Below are 22,457 nucleotides of genomic sequence, written 5' to 3'. Positions count from 1 at the left end.
TTGCAAAGAACAAGACAGACAACAACTATCACTGCAGGCAACGTAACACGGAAGTGAAAGTGACAGCACGAGCCTTTCTTCCGGTTCTGATCCTACAGTCGTTTATTTCGGGCATCAGATGATTCTCAGAGCACAAAGCAGCACAAAGGGAAAGGCAGAGAAAACTATTTCTGATGTTAACTTTTGAAATGTAAATAGGCTTGAAGCTGAGCACCCAAGGGACGCTTCAGCTCCTCGTATAAACAGGTTGAGGCTGTGATACAGTAGGAGGTGATCGGGAGGCTGTGGTGGTGGGTAGGGTATGGATGGGGGGGATGTGTTTGGGACCAATGAAAAAGAGGAACAGTGAGTGCTTGCTCTGGGCTTTATGCATGAGAATGGAGCCTAATGCAGTAGAATGAGCAGCACTGCGAAGAACAATCTTAGTCAGCGATGTGTGGGCTGATGGTTATTAGATGATGAGCGCTGTGAGCCGTAATCACATATGAAGAGAGTGAGACTCTGTCGGACGCTTTGGGCATCGGCAGGTTAAATTTACTGGATGATTTTTAATCTAAAATCATCTGCAACATCTTCATACAGATATATTTGTTTGGCCATTCATGACTCAAATGACGTAACACTTGTTCTACCTGTATTAACAACGAAAACACTGCACTTGCTGTTCAAAACCTTGGCTTCTCACAAAGAGATGCCAGTTTGTCTGGTATAAATAGCTCAAAGAACCGGGCAGGGTGGTTAACAACCCCAGCTAATACATCTACCATAGCTGAAAACAAAGAAGAGTACAACACACCACACCACAGGACTTTACCACCCAGTTTTTGGAAAAAGTACAGCACAGAAAACAATAGCTATGAGCCCTGAGTGTGAAACACAGACACAAGTACAAATCAACCAAAAAAACTAAAACACAATACCCTTCAAACTGACACTTCAAACACTATTGTATTTATTATGTTGTGTTACATGAATTGCTAGGATATGTCTTTTTATTTTAATTTTAGGTTGCTTTTTTAACAACTGGCAAGGCACAGCAGATGAATTAGCCTTTTATGCTAACAGTGTTTACAGTTTATTTTTCAGCTGATCGATAAAATAAAAATAAATAAACCTGTGAGAATTGATTTTCCACTTGGAAGAAAGCAGATACAAGCTGTAAACACTGACTTATTATCAAAATTTAAATTGATATAGTGAATTATTGCTATTATTTTCCCTTAATAGTTGATTATTTACATACAGTGGAAATGGAGGAATAGTAGTATTCACTATCCTATTAGCTCTGTTGTCTTTTTCCCTGCTAAATTCTCCAGCTAGTCTCTAACTCTGCCTGTCTGCTGTTTGCTGCTGTGCATGTCGTGTAAAATGGACTCATCAGAGCTTTTTCACTGAAAACAGCTGCAGGTCTGGAAAAATAAAAACAATGAGCTGAAAGATGCTATAACGCTCCGTAAAGATAAAGATAACTGCAGAGTCTGTGGGCTCATCACCACGGGCAACCCCTTTCACATACAACTAGTCATGTGATCCATCGTTAATGATAAAAACATTGATTATAGCCGCTTTTGAAAAGATCGTGATAGTCTGCTGTGCTGTTCCATCTTGTGCTGTTCCTCTTGCACCTTATGTCATCTTCCACATGCTGCAATCTATCCTGCTAAATATCAGTCTTACTAAACTATCCGTTATGAATGTATCATGTGACAATATTAACTGTTAGCTTCAGAGACCGAGAAAGGGGTTAACAAATCAGGCAGTCACGAGACGCGACACTGCCAGGCTGAAACACAGGAAATGATGAGTGTGATAGGTATTAATAAAGAACACATTTGGTCTTTGGACCTGAAGGCAACAGAGCAGTGAGGAACATAACTGCCGAACTTAGTATGAATTTATTTGCTGCAGCCTGCTGTGTTAAACTGTGTCATCTCCTTAAAATGAGTCGCAGGCTCAGTTCTGGTAAGCTCTCACATGACAAGAGCACCAATAATTCTTTTTACTTCCATGAGCGAGCCCTGGGCAAGAGATTAAATTTATCAATTGAGTTGGTGAAGTTGTTGAAGATGCTCTGATCTACAGAGACAGCAGTGGCCACAGCTCCTTACTGCAGCAGAGAGTTAGGAGCAATCCTCCCCACCAAGATACAGAGAGAATATACTAGATTTATTTCTTATACACACACACTGACTTTGATATACAACTTGCTTCAGACTCTCCATAGATTAGGTCTGCATCACCAGAACTAAATTCAACAAATTTTAAAATAGTAGACTGCATGAGTTCCTGCTGATGTCCTCACTAGGGTATCTAGTGTTTCTGTGTCTCTCTACCAGATATTTCTCGTAGCTGATAGCATCATTTCACACTATTCAGCTTAAGCCCGAGCCAATTATGAAAACTGGTTATCTGATTGGCATTTGACAGAGTCGTTTCACCGTGGGGCCATGATGTCTGACTATTTGCTTCAGATAAATTCTGAAAATCTGCTAAGAATTTAGCACAGTTTCCACAAACTGGAGCAACAACAGTCGCCTGAAGGTGATCCAAACACAGAAATCTTAATGATTACTTATATCTTTGATATTTTAAATGTTGCCAATTTTAACTTTATTTAACTTCCAAGGTTATTGGGCAGAAGCTCAGCAACAGTTGGTAGTAACACAGAGTTGAAAGCTGAAAATGATCTACAGCATATCATATGTTCTATGACGAGCAGACTCCACTGTTTATGGCAAGTCTTGTGCTAAATGTAAAGTTCTCGTGCCTGCATCATGTATGTCTTCACTAATTCTGTTACAATTTACACTCAGGTACCCCTAGTTAAAACTAGCCCTGCAATAACCTTCATTGAGGTTATAATGTTTTAATTAAAACTATTTACAGAGGTGCTGATTTAACTGTATAATCATTTTGGAGGATGTAGGTTATGGCGGTGTTGAACTGTATAGCATTATACTGAGAGGTTTGCTAATCTTTAACCTACTCTCCTACAAACACCTGATATATAATACAAGTCAATTAAACAACGCAAAAAGTTGCAACTAATGACTATTTTGATCATGAATTAATCTGACAATTATTTTCTCGATTATTGTGTCAATTATTCTGTCAGTAAAATGTGAAAATGTGAAACATGCCCTTCACGATTTCCTAGAGCTCATGATGATGACATCTTAAATTTGCTTGTTTTGTCTCAGCAACCATCCAAAACCCAAAGCTAATAAGTTCATAAAAACACAGCCCAGATAAAAGCAGCAAATTATCACATTTGCAGAAGCTGAAACCAGAAAATGTTTGGGTTTTTTGCTTTGCTTTTTGCTTAAATTCTTATAGTTGTCAACTCATTTTCCAACAATCAGTTCATTGACTAATTGTTTCAGCTCAACAGCATCAGAAACTACAGCCTCCAGAATGACCATAAAGATTTATCATCACCTAATTAACCATAAAATTTATCATGCAAGCAGATCTACAGAGACAGCAGTAACACAGCCCCCCACAAACAAATCATATCTTGTTTTTTGTCCTTCCAACAGTTGACATTATAGAAGACATTACCTTGTGCCCAGATAACTTGTTTTTTCATTTTTACATTCATACATCTAAAGTATCTGGCAGACTAATCAATAACAGAAGTATCTGACAGTTGCATTATGTTTAGGTGCTCCTCGAGCCGACCTGCAGCATTACAACAAAATCTGCTGCTAAAACACATAATTACCAACTGTGTAAGGTTGACACACAAAACCTTTGGGATCTCTGAGCCAACAACAAGTTGTCCGGGGGGAGCAGAGGGGTGTTAGCCTGGGGGAGGAGCCCTGCAGGTTGTCAGGAGAACTACCTTGGGTGGATTAAACATTAAATACTGCAGGGCAGGGCAAACAAAACTCTCAGGAATACTTGTGTGTATCCCTCAGATTTCATGCAGTGTAGACTCAAGAGATTGTGTATTTGCACGCGTCCTAAATCTCGAAATATTCATAGACGACTCTCAGTCTTTTTTTGGTTTTCCCAGCTGTGAGACCCACACTGGGATCCACTGTCCCTCTGAAGCTGTCTCCTCAACACTGGCAGCTTTCACAGCCCTCACCCCGCCGTGAATATCAATGAAAGGACGTCTAACAGAGCTAAATAACCATCACATGACAAATTCAACATCAAGACTTTAGGGTGCTGCAGTGCACAAACAAGTGCATCTTTCCACCGGGTTGACAGGCATGTTCTAGCCGTGTCCACACCAATGTAGTTCCTACTGCTTCTACCTGGCTATCTCGCTTTACAAACGGATTAACCTGAAGAACCAGTTGGCCGATACTTTCCTGTCACACAGCACGGTGCTAACTCAGCGTTAGCATTCCAGTGACAGTTGATGTGCTTTTGGCGTCTAATTCCCGCAATTAAAGTAAACACCAACCATACAAGAAAGGGGGGGGGGTAATTATTTACAACATGGGTGCCCTAATCATATAATAATTCAAATGCTTGTGGTGTGATAGAATGACACATTAATAAATGTTTTACACAAAATAAACATTTGTGAAAGTGGTTAATTAGCTAATGAGACAATTCCAAGAAATACACGGAGCCATTCTTACCGTTCTCTAGGACATCCGTTGCCGCTGTAGCTAGACTGTAACGCTGCTTTTCCTCGTCTCTTTCCCTTTTAAATCACACCTTTCTTCAGATGGAGTTGTTGTTCCTTTCGCCGACAATGTCTGCCAGTAGGTGTAACAAAAAAAACTACTGAGTTGTTAGACAGAATTTCCAATCCGCCTGGGGTATGTTTCGCCGACTGGGCTTCACTGCATCAACCGCCGTTAATGATGACCAGCTAGCTACATAGCTAGCCACCTATCTGTCAAACACGGGCTTTAGTCTGAGCCATTCAAGAGAAGCCTGGCCCCCTGTGGCTCCATGGCAGGAACAGCTCCGTGAAACTAACCCGACAGCGGCTTCATGGGGGTAAATAAACAGCCGACTAGTCGCCCATGAGGATGACAGCCTGCTGGTCCACTGGCTGGATGACTGACTGACTGCGCGGTGCGTGAAAATGGCGTTACCCGGTGCCCCTCTCTCCCCTCCTCCCCCGACTCTTCCTCGGTAATGATGTCACCCCTGCCCGGATTAAAGGGGAAGCTGTGGTGTGAGCATAGAGAGTGTGAGTTGAGCAGCCAGATTTATTTATTTATCTAATGCAATGCAATGCTTGAACTGCAAAAACAAGTAGTTGAAATGCATTGTGTATTTCTGGGACTACAATCAGATAAGACAGCATTTGTAAAAGATTTATAAGGTGTAATCGATGGCTATATTAATGGCTAATATATCATTTATTTATGCGTTAACCAATAATAAGAACAATTTATGGACTGCCAGACTGTGGAAAATCCTCCTCCAGCATGTATTGTCTATTTTGCTATTGTTTTTCATGGGGAGACCTCTCCAATGGACTATGGAAGAGGGCTGCAAAATATATTTATAAACATTTGTAGTGTTGTATAACCTTTTATTAATGATTTATTAACATTCATATTCATATTTATATTCTTTCATTGATCAGGGAAAATTCCAGTGAACTGTTTGACCACTTATCTTCTGTCCTGGGCTGCATCTTCTTGAGGGGATCCACATAGATAACAACAAAGATCCTCATATCCTTATATACACTGTTCCACTAGAGCTGAAGTTCGGAAAGCTCCTTTCAAACTGAAAATATTTTATTGCTTTAGTCACCATATTGCATCAACAATTGGGCCACAATCAAACTTTTAGAAATCTGTTGCACAAAGACAAAACAACCAATTTCACCACTGTTTTCTTTAATTGACCAGAATACAATGCAGCAACAACAAATGGCTTCGCCTAACTGCCCCACCTTAAAAGAGGATGACACCCTATACAGATCAGGACCTTTGACCCAAAACATTAAATGAATCAGCTGCATCAAGCAAACACTGACACATTGATAAAAATAAACTGTCCAATAACAAGTGCATGTCATTCTGTGCTGTATCCACTTATCTACATTAGACACTGCACTGACTGTATTCATGCACGTCTTTGTTTCAGTCTCTTGATGCTACTGTTTGCACAAGTTCAGGCGTTGTCACAACTCATCCTTAAAAATGTAGAAAATCTCTGGCTGAGCTGTTGTGGGTTTTATAGTAACGTGCATGCAGGTGTGGACTTAATAAATCCTTTTATTTAATTGACGTTTCAGGTGAACACCCTGCTTCAGGGGGAAGCTTCTTAAGATTAATACTATTTTTCAGAGTAATTAGATGATGAAGAGACTGAATAAATCAGCTCAACAGCTCTTGATCTTTTTGTCTGTCTGTCTCCAAGTGAGAAGTGAAAATATATTTATGAACATGAGGGGATCTCATTGAAGCAAAAACAGGCACCAGAAATAAAAGAAAAAAATGAGGCAGACATAAAAAAAAAAGACAAATTTCCAATCAGATACAAGTGGTAGTTTTATCATTCTTGGCAATTAAAACACAAGGGAAGAACAGAAGTACATTAAAATGCAGTAAAAACAAACACAAACACGAGGTAGCAGAGTGGGTGAAGAGTTTATTTATCATCAGGTGGTAGGAGTGCTGCTTTTCTTGCTGCTATGTGTAACAGTCCTCCACATGTTGTTCAGGGCGACTCGGGCCATGAGCAAGGTGATGGTGAAGTTTCGTCGGTACCATTCCCTGGATACGAAAAGGAGGGGAAAAAAGAGGATTAGAGGTATATTCAAGTTAAATTCAATGGTACAGCACGAGTTAACAGATTATCCAACACTGAAACACAGCAGTAGATGACGTGTGTCGCTCCATTCAGGAAATAATGACAGCTTTACAAAAGAAGTTAATCTCATTATCAGTGTCTAGATGTAAAAACTGAGCAGAGAAAAAAAGAGTAGTAATGATTAAAGGCAGTTAACTCATGTTGTTATCACATAAATAATAATTTGGATTGGGTGACATCTCAGATTTATAAACTGACAGTAGGGTTAGTATTTTGTTGTACAGTATTATGGCCTCTTTTAGATGCAAGGCATACAACACTGTAATTTTACTACACAATATTATTAGTATTTATGACAGCAACATACACTCTTTGGCCAGTGGCCACTTTATGAGGTACACCTGTTTTTCCAAGTCCAGTACATGCCACCTATAACTTTGACCTCAGTAATAAATATTAAATTTACACATTTCCAAAATGTCAACAAAACTTTATTAAGTGAAGGTTGAATTTACTGAACTAGATTGACAGGTGTACCTAATAAAGTGGCCACTGAGTAAAGAATCATTCATATACATTTTTCTCTAGTAATGATGGTGTCGGTCTGTCAGTCCACCCACCATTTTTGTTCTAGACTGAAATATCTCAACGTCTATTGGATGGATTACTATGAAATTGTGACTGACGTTTCCCCTGGAGCCACTGCAAGAGGTCGACGTCTGCAGTTCTGTTTACTTGGGTTTACTGTGAAACTTTGTACACACAGCCGTGTTCCCCTTAAGGATGAATTTGAATAATTTGGATGATACAATAACTTTTAATTATTATTAATTATTATATTATCAGGTCAAGATTTTAATTTGTCCCATGCAGCCTCACAGAGCTGCCAGCACGGCCGTTAGATTGATTAATCGTCTCATTAATTTTTCAAGCAAAAGTCGTGAAACAACTTTCAAACAACTTCTCAAAAAAGAGGATTTGCTGCTTTTCTTTGTCGTTTATTACTATAAACTTAATATTTGTTTCTTTTTTTTAGTTTTTTGGACTTTTGATCAAAGGAAACAACATTTGCATGCAATAAAGGTTTGTTGTTTTGGAGGCTCATTATGAAGATTTTAATCAGACTGGGCAAAGAAAGCAATAATACCTGGAGGAAGCAAAGGAGGAAAAGCAGTCATGCAATCAAAAGTTAGAGTTTAAAACCCACACGTAGGAATAAAAACTAAACTAAAAGCTGTTGCAGAGGTGATGTGTGTGTGTGTGGGCAGAAAACTTCTCTCTAACCTAAAAACACATCCGCCTCTTTGCAAAGCTAATTCACAGAAAGCTCTTCAGCGCCTGCAATGTTTGTTGCTCTCTATACACAAGGTGGGATGGTATATAATGGCGCCAGTTAAAGCCCACAGCTCCCGTGGTGGGAGATGTACCCACCCACCCGGCGGCACCATGGGAGATACTCGGCTGCAACAACAACTCACTTGTTGTAATTTGCATGTCGTGTTCTGTTTTTGTCCAGGAAGTTCTTGTAGAAGACGGCCATTTCTTCACTGCTCAAGGGCCGCCGGCGTCCTGGGGGGTGGGGGGGTGGGGGTGACACAGCAGACAATATTATACTCTCATCAAGATTAAGTCTCCCTTCTAAATCCACAGCTGTGACGTAAAAACACATTTTGCTTTCTGTGCTTTTGAATGGTTTTAAATCAGACCATCATTTCTATCAAGGTCTGACAAAACTGACTCTGACTTTGAGGAATTTACACGTTTTATTCTATTCAAGACTTTAATCCTCTTTTCTTCACAACACCTGAATGGAGGCGAGTTTTTCAACCTGTAAACAGAAAATATGTAGAAAGCCAGGGTGTCCTCACCTTGCTCATCACGCACAGTCAAGCCTTTTGCCTTGAAGTGTGAGGTGATGTAATCATCTTTTTCCTGCAGAGAACATGAATATGTTATCTTTAGTTTCTTTCTATAGATTTTACTACATACACAAACAAAAAGCCAACAGTAAACACAATGGTCTATATACTTATATTTTATATATTGCTGCAAGACAGTTTGATACTCCTTTGTCTCACTCCTCAACACAAGGATGCATCACACAGCTCTGACCTTATCCAGACATGAGACTAGTTAATGACTCAGGTTAAGCAGTTTCAAACAATAGAATCAGATGGATGCAGTGATGCTCTCAACTTACAGAAAACCATCTTTTTGGTGACAGTAAAAATGTAAATGTAAATTAATGTTGGTGTTTAAACAGTGCAGACTGAACCCCTTTGATAGAAAACATGAGAAAGTGTATATTAATCCTGATCCTATAACATCCATTTTCTGGAAACCTTTGAATTGTAAAACATTTCCATGAAATAAAAACCTCTTCATCATTCATCATCATCACGTTTTGAATATAATTCTTTGCATTAGAAACAGAATCAATGAAGGATTTTAATGAAAGTATTTTATCACTATTGTGATTTAAGAGTTTGTGGAGACACAAAGTCTTGTTGTGCGATGCTGCCCTCTGCTGGGGAACATGAGAACTTTCCTCCATGAGAGCTCAGCGTACAGAGGACACCAACACCCACATTACTGACACAGTCATTACTGACTTGATAAATAATAATGACGACACTGGGATAGTGATAGGCCCCCAGCGGGAGGTTGGGAGGTCAGAGGTCAAAGTTGAGCTGCAGGGCAGCAGCTCTGGAGCAGGCAGGGTCTCAGAAACATCAGCAGGGAGGATGTCTGCTGAGTCAGGGGCTTCGCTCCAGTAAATCTGGTTGACATCAGATTTCTCAGTAACTGTGTGTGGACATGTTAGGGAATAATTACACTGGTGGTGAAGAGAGAGCGCTGGAGTCCAGGATCACTTATACTGAGGATGTTTATTGAAGCTTGGCCAAGGAGAAAAGAGGAATCATCAATAGTCTCCTGTGCATGATGGCACCCCTGAGGATCATCTTTATACACTTAGAAAGATTACTATAGATACCTTACACTCCATAATTGCTCAAATGTCTAAAATAAGAGGAAGAAGGGGGATGTGTGAGTATAGTATTGGTTCATTAACCATAAACAAGGAAACCTGACTATATACGCCCAAGTGCTGATTCTTAGAACACCCAGCCACTTGTTACTGACCATCCAAGGTCTTCTGTTATCAATCGTGGCACCAGCAGTATCAGCAGCAAACCACAGCTGTGTCTGGAGGAGCCGCCTGAGCGTCTCAAGGCCTGTAAGATTTAATGCAGTAGCTGTGGCACAGCGACCTACAGTGACCTTTCACCCTGAGTCAGTCATTCATTAGGTGGACAAGAGAAAATTCCCTCACAGCACATAGAAACTTTTTTGAAATATTGTTTAGTATCTTTAGTTGCATCATAGGCTTATTACACTGTTAAAATATTTTTTGTGTTGCAAGTATGTATAAGAATGTGTACATATATATTCTTTTCTTCTTAGTGTGCGGTAACTGCTCTGTAAGGATGCACATCACTGCTTACCATCATGGCTACCTGACCAGCCGTCACTCTACTTTCATCACACGGTCCAATTAGAACAATTTTAGTGATACAACTTATAGGAGAAACAAATACAAAAATAATACCCAAGCACTACGACTGCTGGTATGAAGACTAAGGAAACTCTAAAGCTGCAAATCATTTAATTATTAAGATAAAATCGTAACTTTCTTGATTTTGGCAACATCTTTTATTATTCTTTCAGTGTAAAAGACAGAACTGAACTGGTGCACAATGTTAGCAAAGAGTTTATTGAAAATAGCCCATCATCATCTCTGTGCAGCAGAGGAATTAAAATGACTTAGTATTCATCCTGCCTTAGAATCCTTGACCTCTGACCTCCCCGAGTTACAGCGTAGGATAAAAAAAGAGAGTTAACAGCATAGTGAAATGCACTTGAGCTTAATTTCCCCACTGAAAAAACAAAAACATGTTAACCTTGCTGAAGGTGATGTTCTGTTTGGTCCAGAAGTCATGGTTCCAGTCCTCCGTCTCCTGCCTGAGGTGTCTCAGCCGCTTCTCCAGCTCAGACTCGTTCTCGGGGACGTGGTAAACGATGGGCCGCAGGTTGGACAGGGGGTTTGGAGGACCGATCCAGTCGTGTGTGGAGTTGGCTGCTGGCCTGAAGGCGGATCTCTACATGTGAAAAAGAACAAAAACAAAATACTGTGAGACACTTAAGATGAGATATCATCACTAACGTCAGCATTTGCTGTGTCACCGTTTTGTTGACGGGATCCGTCCTGAAGAAGGTTGCTTCTTCTACTCCACAAAACCCTTTTAAATACAAATACATGTTAAAGTCATGTTTAAGAGAGAGCCGCCCTGTGAGTAGGTGAGTAAACAGTGGAAGCTCCCACACACAAACACAGACCAAGGTCACATGGGTTTGAACAGCAGCTGTTCTACAGGAGACTGCTTATCATTTCTAACCAGACTGCACGATGAGAAGGGCAGCGAGGAGACGAACGCGTTCCAGGACTCAGAGACCAGAAACGAGCTAGATACAAGTGTGAGTTCACTGGTTCATTCACAGTTACTTATACTTTACTTGGATTTTTCCAGTTTATGCTACTTTATTTTTTACTTCACTACACGTCAGAAGCAAAAACTGCACTTTTTTTTACTCCAATACATTTATTTTACAACTATAGTTACTAGTTAGTACATGAACCAGTACATGTATGGTTCACAAATGTGTTTAAATCCCTGTTAGTGAGCACGATCATCCATCCACCTGATAGGTGTGGCATATCAAGATGCTGAAGACACAGCATGATTACTGCACAGGTGTGACTTGAGCTGGTCACAATAAAAATTGGCTTTAAATTGTGCAGTTTATTTTGAAAAAAGATATTTATTAGGCACTGAACTGAAAACTTTCTGTAACTTTAATAATGGATGATTTTTAGATTGTGTTATTACTCATCTGGATCTGCATATATTCATATATATTCTGCATAAAAAATGGAAAAAAAAAGGGAAACCAGACCGAGAACAACAACATGGCAACACACACACACACACACACACACACACACACACACACACACACACACACACGCTGTCAGTGCAGCGGTGGGTGGACACATCACAGCTTGGGAATCTCCTGCAGCGGTGTAATATTTATGACTGTGTATTTGTTGTAACTGAATGTGATTTAGTGCACGAACCTTTGGTGTTTTGTCCTGCTGGGTTGCCTGTTTGGAGCTGCAGAGCCGACTGCTCGCTGCTGATAAGCTGTGTGGGCGCAGAGGAGCGTGGAGGGCGACGGGACCAAACCTCCTCCACGTTAAACAGGCCACCGCTGCTGCTGTTGTTCGGGACGCCATTTTAATTAACCGAAACTAAACCGCGTCTTACATACATTTATTGACCCATACAGAACCGAGCACCCTGCTGTTACTGTCCGTCCACACTTCAGCGCAGAGAGTTCATGTCCTTCTGTGTCTAACCAGCCATCCTGTCACGTGAACCCAGCAGCGAAAATAGGTGCGCTCGGAAATCTCACCACTACCGCCCCGGAATTAGTCGAGCGGGCGGGGAAATTTCTATTCTATTTAGCAATTATATAAATTTTACCCAACTAAAAAATACATAATTTAGAAATACTCTCCTACAAGTTAAGTCCTGTATTATACACGCAATTACATTATACGCATATGATATATAAATATTTTACAAATAAAGGTATGCAAAGGTATTTTTACCTGTCACTTTTTAAAGAAAGTAATTCTTCATGAATTAAATCAAGAACTCATTACTCATTAAGCAGAATTGACCAGTGCATCAAATTTTATTTATTTAAATGTAACACTTATTATTATAATATGTACATACTAAACTACTACTACTTTTTTAACTTATATTTTATATTCCATGCTACACTATACTATGTTAATATATTATACTGTAGAACTGCATAATGTAGGCTACTATATTATATGTATGTAAATACAAGGCATTTTTTTATGTAAAGCGAATTTCAAACATTTTTATAGTAAAACAAACACAAGTATTATTACTCATATGGTACACTATTTTATTCAATATTTCCCTATTTTCGAACTGTAGGAAAACAAGAAATACTCGAGTGGGTGGGCTATAACTAGCTTGATAGTGTACTTAGTACTACTGCGCTCTCATTAGCTTTCCCGCCCTTGCCGCTACGTCACAAACGGTACGGCGGTATAAGAAAATGGAGCACACTCAATGTTGGACAACCAAAACTTACGGTTTGTTGAAAACAGTTAAGTCGATCGCCCGCAAGTTAACACGTTCATATACTTTTTTCCACGTCTATATGAATGTATTGCAAGTAAGCTAAATTACATTCACATCTCTTATTTTTCGAGTCAAGAAAACGCCAACAAATGGCGTTAATTCACATTTATTAAGCAAAGAGAAACTCCGTGTTAGTTCATACTCGTGAGCAGGAAAGTAACTAGTGGAGGTAGCTAGGTAGGCTAATGTTTAGCTTTAATCAGAGGAGGTGCGCACTTTTCCGCAACAGTTCAGATGGCTGTACGCTGGCTTTGCAGGTAAGGACGAAATTATAAAAGCGACGGAGTGGTGTTGATGTATTAAGACCCAGAAAACTGAAGTTATTTGGCCAAGGTGGGGCAGAGTCAGGTGATCAACGGTAGCCTAGCTTGAATAGAGACAATGGCATTCACAGAGCAGTGTACGTGGAAAGCTGGGTCCTGTTACTGCTTTGCCGGATCCAAAACGTCCACTTAAATCGTCTGTAAGGTTCAGTATTGTTTAAATTTATAAACTAAGTTGTTTTAAAACGAAGACTTTGCGGAGGAAGCCCCCTCGGATCGTCTGTGGGAGGGGCGACACCAGCCCGACCGCAGTCAGTCAGTAGTCAGTCAGTCGGGCGGTTGGTGTTGAAGCTGACCGGAGCAGCATCGCCACCTCCATCGAGCTGCCCCCTGAATTTTGGGATTATCCATCTGTGGATGCCACCGTCCTCCACGAACCGCCCTGCTGTGGCTGATGGAAACAGACATCCGTAAAAATGTGCGCGAATGTGTTCGGAGTTTTGAAAAGGTGAGAGAAAGCTGAACGATGCCGTAGGATGTGTGTGTGGATGAGGGATGTGTGTTTGTGTGTGGATGTGGATGTGGATGTGAGGATGCAGCTGACAGCTCCTGGAGATGCTTCGGGGTGTTTAGTGAGATCTGGAGGTGAGGTGATTTGCTGTGGTGATGCTGCATATTCTTATGGAGGTAGATACCTTGGCGAACCGGCTGGCCAAACGGGGATTTTCGGTGGTGACATAATGCGCAAAGCCGTGCAGGACCGGTGCAGGCAGCCTGGAGCTGGGGAAGGTGCCTGAACGGTTTTGGGGGAAGATTTAAGCACAGGGTGCACGATCAGATGCATGTTACCTCCAGCTCAGTTAGCCATCATGCTGTGTGACTCATGGGAGGGAAGACTGATTCCTACTTGCAAACCTATTCTTTCTTATCCTGGCGCCAACCCTTGGATCAAACTAAGGGTTGAAGTGTTTGCCAGGCTGGAGTGGATTTTACTCAGATTATCCTAATAAATACTCAGATTTGTCAGCTGTGGGCCGGCATGCATTCATCCACTATTCTGGAAATGCCCAGCCCCTCGCCCTCTTACGTAAAAGTACTTTATAGGGAATTCTGATACATAATCCTGTCTATTCTAATAAGTGTTATTGATGCTGTGGATAACTACACATCATATTGTGGGCCACAGCATTCATATGCAACAATCACATTATGCTCACAGGCAGCTCTGCTGATAATGACAGCCTGTCTCATGATGCAACCTCTCCCCCTGAGCCATGTTCTCTTGCAAAAACTCAAATCCGTTCCTTAACGTAATCCTGTGTCTCACCGTTCACCCTGATATAGAAAGTTCACTTTGATGGTGGCTGGGCGTCTCTGTAAACGGTGGAAAGAATTCCCTCAGTGACAGTTTTCATACTCCTTCCTTTTTGTTCATCTCAGTTTTTAATTCATGATCTTTTTCAGTGCTGGAGGTTGCTCTTCATTTAAGGGGACTAGATTTTTTTTTTGCATTGTTATCGTGGATGGAATACTGATCTGGCCACGCTCAGGGGCCCAAGGGGTCAGGGGGTCCCTATGCCAGAGCCTCTGTCTGAAGTGACTGTTATTAACACTAATAAAGAACACAGTGAGAGATCTCAGTTATAAATAGCGGTGTCCTGATCCTGATCAGAGTCTCTTAAAATCGAGTATCTGCCAACCAAATCAATCCAGTAATTGAAAAATGTTAATTTTTTCCTTCATTCAGCTGCACAGTCTACAGTAGAATTTCATACAGTCACAGTCAAATCACAACAGCAACATAGCTTTGCCTCTAGAATATACAGTACAACCTGCATCTCAGGCCTGCATCTGATAATATTTTGCATGATGTGCTGTAGTATTTCGTCTGTGTCAGTGTGGATCTCTTGTGACAGAAAGCTTTTGACAGGAGTCAGACAGACTCGCCACATCTCCAGGGAGAAGCAAATATTGAGGTTCAGGTGCATTTTTTAAAACAGCAGCAGCAACTCAGAGATTTAGTCAGCTGCAGAATGTTGCTGCGAGAGACGCAAAACAACAAAACAAAAACACAACTACAAAGAGACAAAACACAACTACAACAAGATGCAAAACAGCTAGAGATGCAATTGACTAGAAAAAGACAAAATGACTACAAAGAGACAAAGGGCAACTACTAAAGACACAAAATGATTACAAAGAGATGTAAAATGACTTAAAAAAGAGTCACAAAACCAACTACTAAAGACACACAAAATAAGTATAGATGCAAAACAGCTACAAAGAGATGCAAAAAGACACAAAATGACTTCAAAAATAGACGAAATTACTGTCCCTCCTCTTTAAACAGTGGTCTGTATCCTGTGTCTTAATGAGCATAATGAACCTAGAGGAGTGCACATCACCAGAGGCAGAGCTGCCTCGACCTCTAGGTACTGGCATCTCATGAAAATTGGGGCAACTACTCATTATTTCCATTATGGAGTAATCTTACGATTATTTTCTCAATTAATTGGTTTATTATTTGGTCTATAAAATGTCAGAAAAATCACAAGTTCCCAGAACTCACAATGACACTTTAAAATGTATTTTTTTTTTATCTGACCAACAATCCAAAGCACAGATTGAACTTTAAAATGATGTAAAACAGAGAGGAGCAGTAAATTCTCACATGGGGGAAGCTGGAATTAGCAAAGGTTTTGGCTCAAAGCATAATTTAATCGTTTAATTGTTTCGGCTCTGACAAGAACTCTGTTATTAATCTGATTAGGAAGTAGCGTGTTGCTGATGACATTTTCAAAGTCGTGTTGAACTGGGAATACATTTCACTGCTCGAGGCACCTGTGACACACCTCATGGGGCCGTTTGACTGAATCTTGCTGCACGGCTGAGGAGACGCACTGAACCGCTCCATATTTTTGGGTGTTGGTCAGCCACATTTATTTTCCTCTTCGGTATTTAAAGCTGGAGCGGCAGGCAGGATCTTTTTTTTTTTCTTTTTTTATGAGGATTAGAGAGCTATCAGCATCATGTCAGCCAACAAGCCTGGGAGAATCGCACAGCAATACTCGGAACGGTTGTCATGTGGGTGTTCATCTTGTCGAGACGAAATGTAGGTTAACCTCATTCATTTTCTCGCACGGTTGTAAGCAGAGGATCTCATATGAATATATCATGTGGACACTTGTTCTTGTCTTGTCTTTAGATGGGTCTTTATTTGATTGATCTGAAGTGTTGATTAAGAAACACGAGCAGACTCAACAAAAGAGGCCAAGGTCAAGAAAAGACACCTGTCTGCTGGTTTTAGGGACATTATCAGTCCTACACAGTTCTCACTGTTTAACTGCAACATATTTGGGATCCTACTGTCATTGCACTCTGCATATTGACACTAAATACTGCCTCGGCTAAATAGATCAGTGGCCGGGTTCGAATCATGGGAGGGGGGTTTAAGACTTGAACCTCCTGAAAGAAGGAAACAAACAACTGGTCGGGGTTGTCAAAAGGTTTATATGTCCTGTGCAACTTAAGCAAAGAACAGAATCAGAATATTAAAATATGCTTGTCACATTCATGTCCTGAGTAAACTTATAATTCATGCAGCTCTGCCCTGCAGTTTATCTGCTGTCAGTTACGCCTGCAACATGATTGATTGGGAGACGTGCAGGGTATTTATGTGTCATGACTCGTGGGCTGCTTTCATGTGTTGTTTTGTGTTTTTTGTGTGTAATTATTGTGCGTGGATTTGGTTTCAGTTCAACGACAGGCTACTGGAGCTCACATCCCAGCAGCCTCTCTCGTCTCATCAGCACCCTCCCATCGCAATTTTTTTCCACGCAATGGCAAATCAATTATGAAACAAATTAGTTATGAAACTACTAACATCGGCCCACTGAATGTTTTATTTTAATGAATATATAAAGTCTGTCTTTGTCCTCCTGACGTGGTCCATGGGTCTAACAGGTTTTTGTGTTTTTGATCAACTCTGTTAGTTGCTAGAACGACTGATCAGCTGATACAGTGGTCAATACATCAGCTTATTGCAGATATATCAGTATTGGCACATGCTGTACACCCAGTGTCCTCTGTATTAGGTACACCTGTACAGTCTAATGCAGCCCAGTACAATCTTCTGCCATAAAGTCAAGATATGAAATGTAATGTTGAGTTTTTGTCGACACTGTCATAGAAATGTTGATTCACTTATATATTTAAGCACTTTAGAAGCCATAGTGATGGTGGTGCTGTCCTGGACTGCACTACATTTAGATGTGTTTATCTAAAAAGATGAACATTGGTATCAGCTTCAAAAGTCCACTATCAGTCGGACTGCAAATTGATCCTGCAACAAATGGTACACACTAGGTTCAGCTCTCAGAGGCTTTTTTTCTTTTCTCACCACATGTGGTAACATTACTGGAGACCAGCAACGATTTGGAAAGTGACTGCACAGTAGTAGAGCTTCAGGACTGCTCACACATAAGATGGATTATTTTCATGTGTAATGACTCTGTAGCCCTCAGGCTGGATTTGAGACATGTTCAGGATGACAGAATTTCCTGTAAACTGGAGATTCAACACTTTATCCTGGGCTTTTTTTTTTTCGTCCATGATTTTAATGATTTTCTTTTTTCTCCAGTGCAGCATAACAGCTATTGTTGTAATGTCAAAAAGTCATATGTTATAAGTGTAATATCTTGTGTCCTTTACCCAGGAATGTCACTGCTTTTCTCCACCAAAGAAGTAGAGAAAATCGTGTTGGCGTCAACACAGAAATGCCACATTATCTACATGTTAAGTAGCATGTGAAACAGGGCTAGAGGCGTTTACATCCAGCCACATTGTTGTAAATTCCTCTGGACTTGGTGGAGATTTAAATGTTTGGCTGAGGTTGCAGAGATTGTCTTCTCTGTCAGCTGCTCTGGCACGGATCCAGACATTAGTTGGAGGTCCTTTTCAAGCAGCGCTAGCTGCGAAAATATGAAAAGAAACTTTTGAAGTAATCCAGCCTTTCTGGACAGTAGACAATAAATTTAGCTCTGCTGAGGCTTTGTTTCTCCCTGCTCTGTATTGTTGCTCATTGTCCTGACTCTTTCATGCTGCCTTTTTTTCAGCCTGTTTGGGAAGCCCTTTGATGGTGGGAAAAGGATGGACCATGGCGGTCCACAGCAGCAGCAACACCATCCAATGGAGCAGCAGCATCAGCCGTACAATCCGCAGCACCCTGCGATGATGCGGCTGTATGAGGTCCAGAAGGAGGTGGCGTCTCTGGGGCCTCAGGTCTGCACCTTCAGTGGCCTGCAGAACGACCGCGACTACAAGCGTCTGGAGAGAGAGCTGACCCGGCTGCTGCTGGAGGTGGACCAGGTAGACACGGAGGGCAAACCGGAGCTGCAGGGGGCACGAAAGAGGGCAGCGCAGGAGGTGGAGGGCCTCCTGCGGTACCTGGAGGAGAATGCCACTCATCCATCCCGTGTGGCCATTGAGCAGCTGAGCAACGAGGCACGGCAGCTGGTGGACGAACGCGTGGTGGCGCCTCAACGTGCCGGCGGGGTGGCTGAAATAAACGACGAGCTGGTGGACGCCCTGCAGGAGCTCGTGCTGAGGCTCACCCAGGTCAAGACCGAAGGCAGGGTGCCGCTGCGCAAAGCACGTTACCGGGCGCTCACGCGCTTGTGTGCAGTACAGGACGTGATCGAGGGGCGCACGCAGCAGCAGACCCTCTCCCTGCCGCTGTCCGGAGACACCCATGAGGCCGTGCACTGCATCAACCAGGTGATGGTGAAGGTGAGCGTGGCCCGCAGTCAACTGGTGGCCCTGCTGATGGGCCTGAGCGGGAGGGACAGCTGCGCCCACCTGTCACGCATCCTGACGGAGATGCAGGTAGAGCTGGACGCGCTGGATGTTTCCGGGAACGCAGCGATCAGAAATTACAGGAAACAGGTTGTGGAGGAGATAAACGGGCTGCTGAAACATCTGGACCTGGAGGGGGAGGGAGACGACACGCGCAGGTAGGCATAAAGGATGTAGTAGGCAGATTACGGCTGCAACGAAAGATTATTATCAGAATATTTTTCATTAATCCATTAATTTTAGTTTACGAAATGGCAGAAAATCTGTCATAATTTCCAAGATAACGTCTTCATGTCTTCTTTAGTCAGACCAGCAGTTCAAAACCAAACATGTTCAATTTATTATCACAGAACACTGAGAAAACCAGTAAATATTCACATTGAAGCTTCAGCGCTCTTGCTTTAAAAACGGATAATTGATTATCTTAATGGACGAACTGACTAATTGTTTCAGCTGTAGTCCGTATTGAACTCTATACTTCAGAGTGTGCCTGTGCTGTACTTACACTGCACATTTACTGATGCTGTTGTACTTCACTTCCGCGTGGATAATGAACTGTAGGAGGGACTGGGACGTGTTGTTAAATTTTGATTTGAATCATTGTGCACTGTCAGGAGTGAATTAGACTCACATCACCAGAGAATCACTGATACCAATTTTTTCAGGACCAATACGCCTACCAAGTGCTCCATTATGTAAAATGGCACAGACTTCAGCTCTGTTTCAAAAACCACTTTGTCCCCCAATTCTGGTTTTCTATTACAGGAGAAAAAGACATGTGCACTAAAATAACAAATCTCACTGAAAAAGAAAACGTGTGGATGCTTTTACACACAATTTTGACATCTCAATTTTAAAATGTATGTGTTTGCAACTGTCAGATCAGCCAGAGTAAAAATATTGAGATTTTTTCCTCTAAAATGTGGCATACCACACATTTATATTGACTTTACTAGACTTCTGCTCTTATTTTGGTGGTACACTTGTCTCCTTGTCTTAATTGTGATTCCCTGGAGGTGGGTTGGAGCAGCTTCGCCTCCCCTCAGCCTGGCACAGCTGGTGCTTTGAATCACCACATTGCAGAAAGACGTTTTCCCGCCTGACGTTTAAAGCTTTTTACTGCACTGAAGTGATGCTCACCGAGACATCAGGACGTGTTAATTCAAGTTCCCTGGGCCTGGCGATAATTCAGCAATATTGAATTCTAGCAAAATCAGACCGTGATGATTGGATCTTATCACGTTACTCAATGATCAATTCAAACACAGTTGATTGCTTTGTGAATCAGTTTGATTGTTTTAGGTAGAATTTTGTGCACTTTGTTTATTCGGTACACGTGCGCAGGCTAATGCAAGTTATCTGCAATAAAGTCCACTTTTCTATTGTTTTTATATATTTATCATAGAGGTGTTAACTCAATTATATTGTTTAGCACTGAGGTCATGGTGATGATGTTGTATCAGACTGCATTATAATCAGATGTGTTCCTAATATTTTTATTTGAAAATATTTATGCCACTAAAAACTGAACATTATGAGCATTATGTGTTAGACTGTATCAGATTGCACAGGTGTACCTAATACAATGGACACTGAGGGTCTGTGTTGATACTGTAAAATATCTATATTAATACTTTGGTACTAGAACCAGAGCTGTAGAGTAGAAGTGAGGGGAATAGTGGAACCGAGGGCCCTCTGAATTAAAATGTAGTTTTTGTCTGCAGTAGTTTGGACAAAAACAGCTCATCTCAAAGAGCAGTGACTACACTGATGTTGATGTCTTCAGGCAACATGTGAAGTAAACAAGTAATTTCAAAACGAAATAAAAGCAGGAGAAGAGATAGAAAACAATCACAGGGAAAGCAGCTGTGGAAAAAAAGCTCTGTACACAACTTGATAGCAGTGTTTCTTTGGATAGCTAGCTAATATTAGCTTGCTGATAAATGACAAGCACAACAGGCACCAAGAGTGGATCAGCTGTATTAGAGTAATCAAGTAAAGTAATAATCCTGTGCTTACTGTTATTTGTATACTTTTTTTATACATGTTTTATATTCATTCCTTTGGAAGCACTTGGAAACAAATTCTTCAAACAATCAGGATTCTTATTTGGTTGCCTTTTATTTTGAAATACAGTACTTATGCTTCCTGTTTTTTCAGGTATGATTTGGCACAAAACAACTCCATACGTGAGATCGAGGCTGTGCGAGCTCACGTGTCACACCTGCGAGAGGGCATCCTGCGACACTGCGCCATGGGCGACCTCGGCTTCAGACCCAAAGCTGAGCTGCAAGGCATGCTCACGCACCTGGACCAGGTGGACACGGCCAAGAACCCGTGCATCAGAGAGGCTCGCCGCCGCGCCGTGGTGGAGGTCCAAGCTGTCATCACCTTCCTGGACCTCCGTGAGGCCCTTGCCCGCCGCCAGCCAGGCCCCAACGAGCACCCGTCACACCGGGCCGTGTGGCTGGTCCTAGGCAGCCTCTCGGACCTCCAGGCCCAGGTGCTGGGCTTTGACGGCAAGCGGGTCGACAAGAGCTACATGATGCTGGAGGAGCTACTGACCAAGCAGCTGTTGGCGCTGGACGCCGTGGACCCGCTGGGCGACGAGACGACCAAGGTGGCGCGGAAGCAGGCGGTGAAGTTCGCCCAGAACATTCTCAACTACCTGGACATGAAGACAGACGAGTGGGAGTATTGATTCAATAAAAAACACAGTGTGGGAGACGTGGGCTGGGACGTCGCTGCAGGAAGCTGATAATGTGTGTAAATAAAAAAAAACGGTACGTTATCATTCCACGGGCTGTAAATATTGACTCAAATCCCCAGAATGCACTGCAGCAGCGCTTTTCTTTGGTCTCTTTGTGGTAGTCGTGGCTGACCCCGCTGAGAAGTCAACAACACAGAACTCCTTTTGTGAAACACACTTTCAAAAACAATTTTTTTTTGTGCTTTTTGAAGATTTTCTTTTTAAAATCTCCAATATATATATGTGTGTGTGTGTGCGTGAGTGTGTGTGTGTGTGTGTGTGAGAGTTGTCGTCGTTGCTGTCGTATTTGATGTGTGTGGTTGTTGAAGCCTGCTGCCAAAGCACTAAATAATGCCTGTTAACAGTGGTCGTATCCTTCAGACTGAGCTTGATATCGATAAATTACTCGAGTGTGGTGATTGTTTCGCGGTGGCTTCCCCGTCTGGCCTGATTAATTGGAGTGTTCGTTGCTAATGGAGACAGCCAATGCATGTTTTAAATACAGTGACCTAATTAGAGAGAGTCCACTGATACCGTGAGGAG

General features: G+C 41.7%; 3 protein-coding genes across 8 annotated transcripts in view; 1 reads left to right on the top strand and 2 right to left on the bottom strand.

Moving 5' to 3' along the window:
- klc1 (kinesin light chain 1) overlaps window positions 1-5,036 on the bottom strand; it is a 45,911-nt gene extending 40,875 nt beyond the window's left edge. For all 4 annotated transcript variants that reach the window (XM_022750197.1, XM_022750200.1, XM_022750199.1 and 1 more), the window contains exon 1: window positions 4,599-5,036. The gene's annotated coding sequence lies outside the window, so the exon portion shown is untranslated. The remainder of the gene's footprint in view (window positions 1-4,598) is intronic.
- A 1,523-nt stretch (window positions 5,037-6,559) lies between these two features.
- Window positions 6,560-12,235, bottom strand: apopt1 (apoptogenic 1, mitochondrial). Of its 2 annotated transcripts, none has more exons than XM_022750643.1 (5): window positions 11,939-12,235; window positions 10,704-10,901; window positions 8,610-8,673; window positions 8,220-8,310; window positions 6,560-6,704 (listed from the first exon to the last, which is right to left on the bottom strand). In XM_022750643.1, exons 1-5 carry the CDS (start codon window positions 12,095-12,097, stop codon window positions 6,590-6,592), a joined length of 627 nt encoding a protein of 208 aa, XP_022606364.1. In that variant the 5' UTR covers window positions 12,098-12,235; the 3' UTR covers window positions 6,560-6,589. The 2 variants fall into 2 exon arrangements, with proteins under 2 accessions (XP_022606364.1, XP_022606365.1); XM_022750644.1 differs by lacking the exon at window positions 11,939-12,235 and adding an exon at window positions 10,987-11,109.
- An 882-nt stretch (window positions 12,236-13,117) lies between these two features.
- bag5 (BCL2 associated athanogene 5) lies at window positions 13,118-22,162 on the top strand. Of its 2 annotated transcripts, none has more exons than XM_022750430.1 (3): window positions 13,118-13,306; window positions 18,427-19,323; window positions 21,326-22,162. In XM_022750430.1, the coding sequence occupies exons 1-3, from the start codon at window positions 13,284-13,286 to the stop codon at window positions 21,864-21,866; spliced, it is 1,461 nt and encodes a 486-aa protein (XP_022606151.1). In that variant the 5' UTR covers window positions 13,118-13,283; the 3' UTR covers window positions 21,867-22,162. The 2 variants fall into 2 exon arrangements, with proteins under 2 accessions (XP_022606151.1, XP_022606150.1); XM_022750429.1 differs by lacking the exon at window positions 13,118-13,306 and adding an exon at window positions 13,743-13,820.
- Window positions 22,163-22,457: the final 295 nt, after the last annotated feature.

The sequence above is a fragment of the Seriola dumerili genome, unplaced genomic scaffold (assembly GCF_002260705.1).
Source record: "Seriola dumerili isolate Sdu_G_001 unplaced genomic scaffold, Sdu_1.0 BDQW01000149.1, whole genome shotgun sequence".
NCBI lineage: Eukaryota > Metazoa > Chordata > Actinopteri > Carangiformes > Carangidae > Seriola > Seriola dumerili.
Note: the sequence above shows the minus strand (reverse complement) of the source record. Positions and strands in the feature narration are given on the sequence as shown.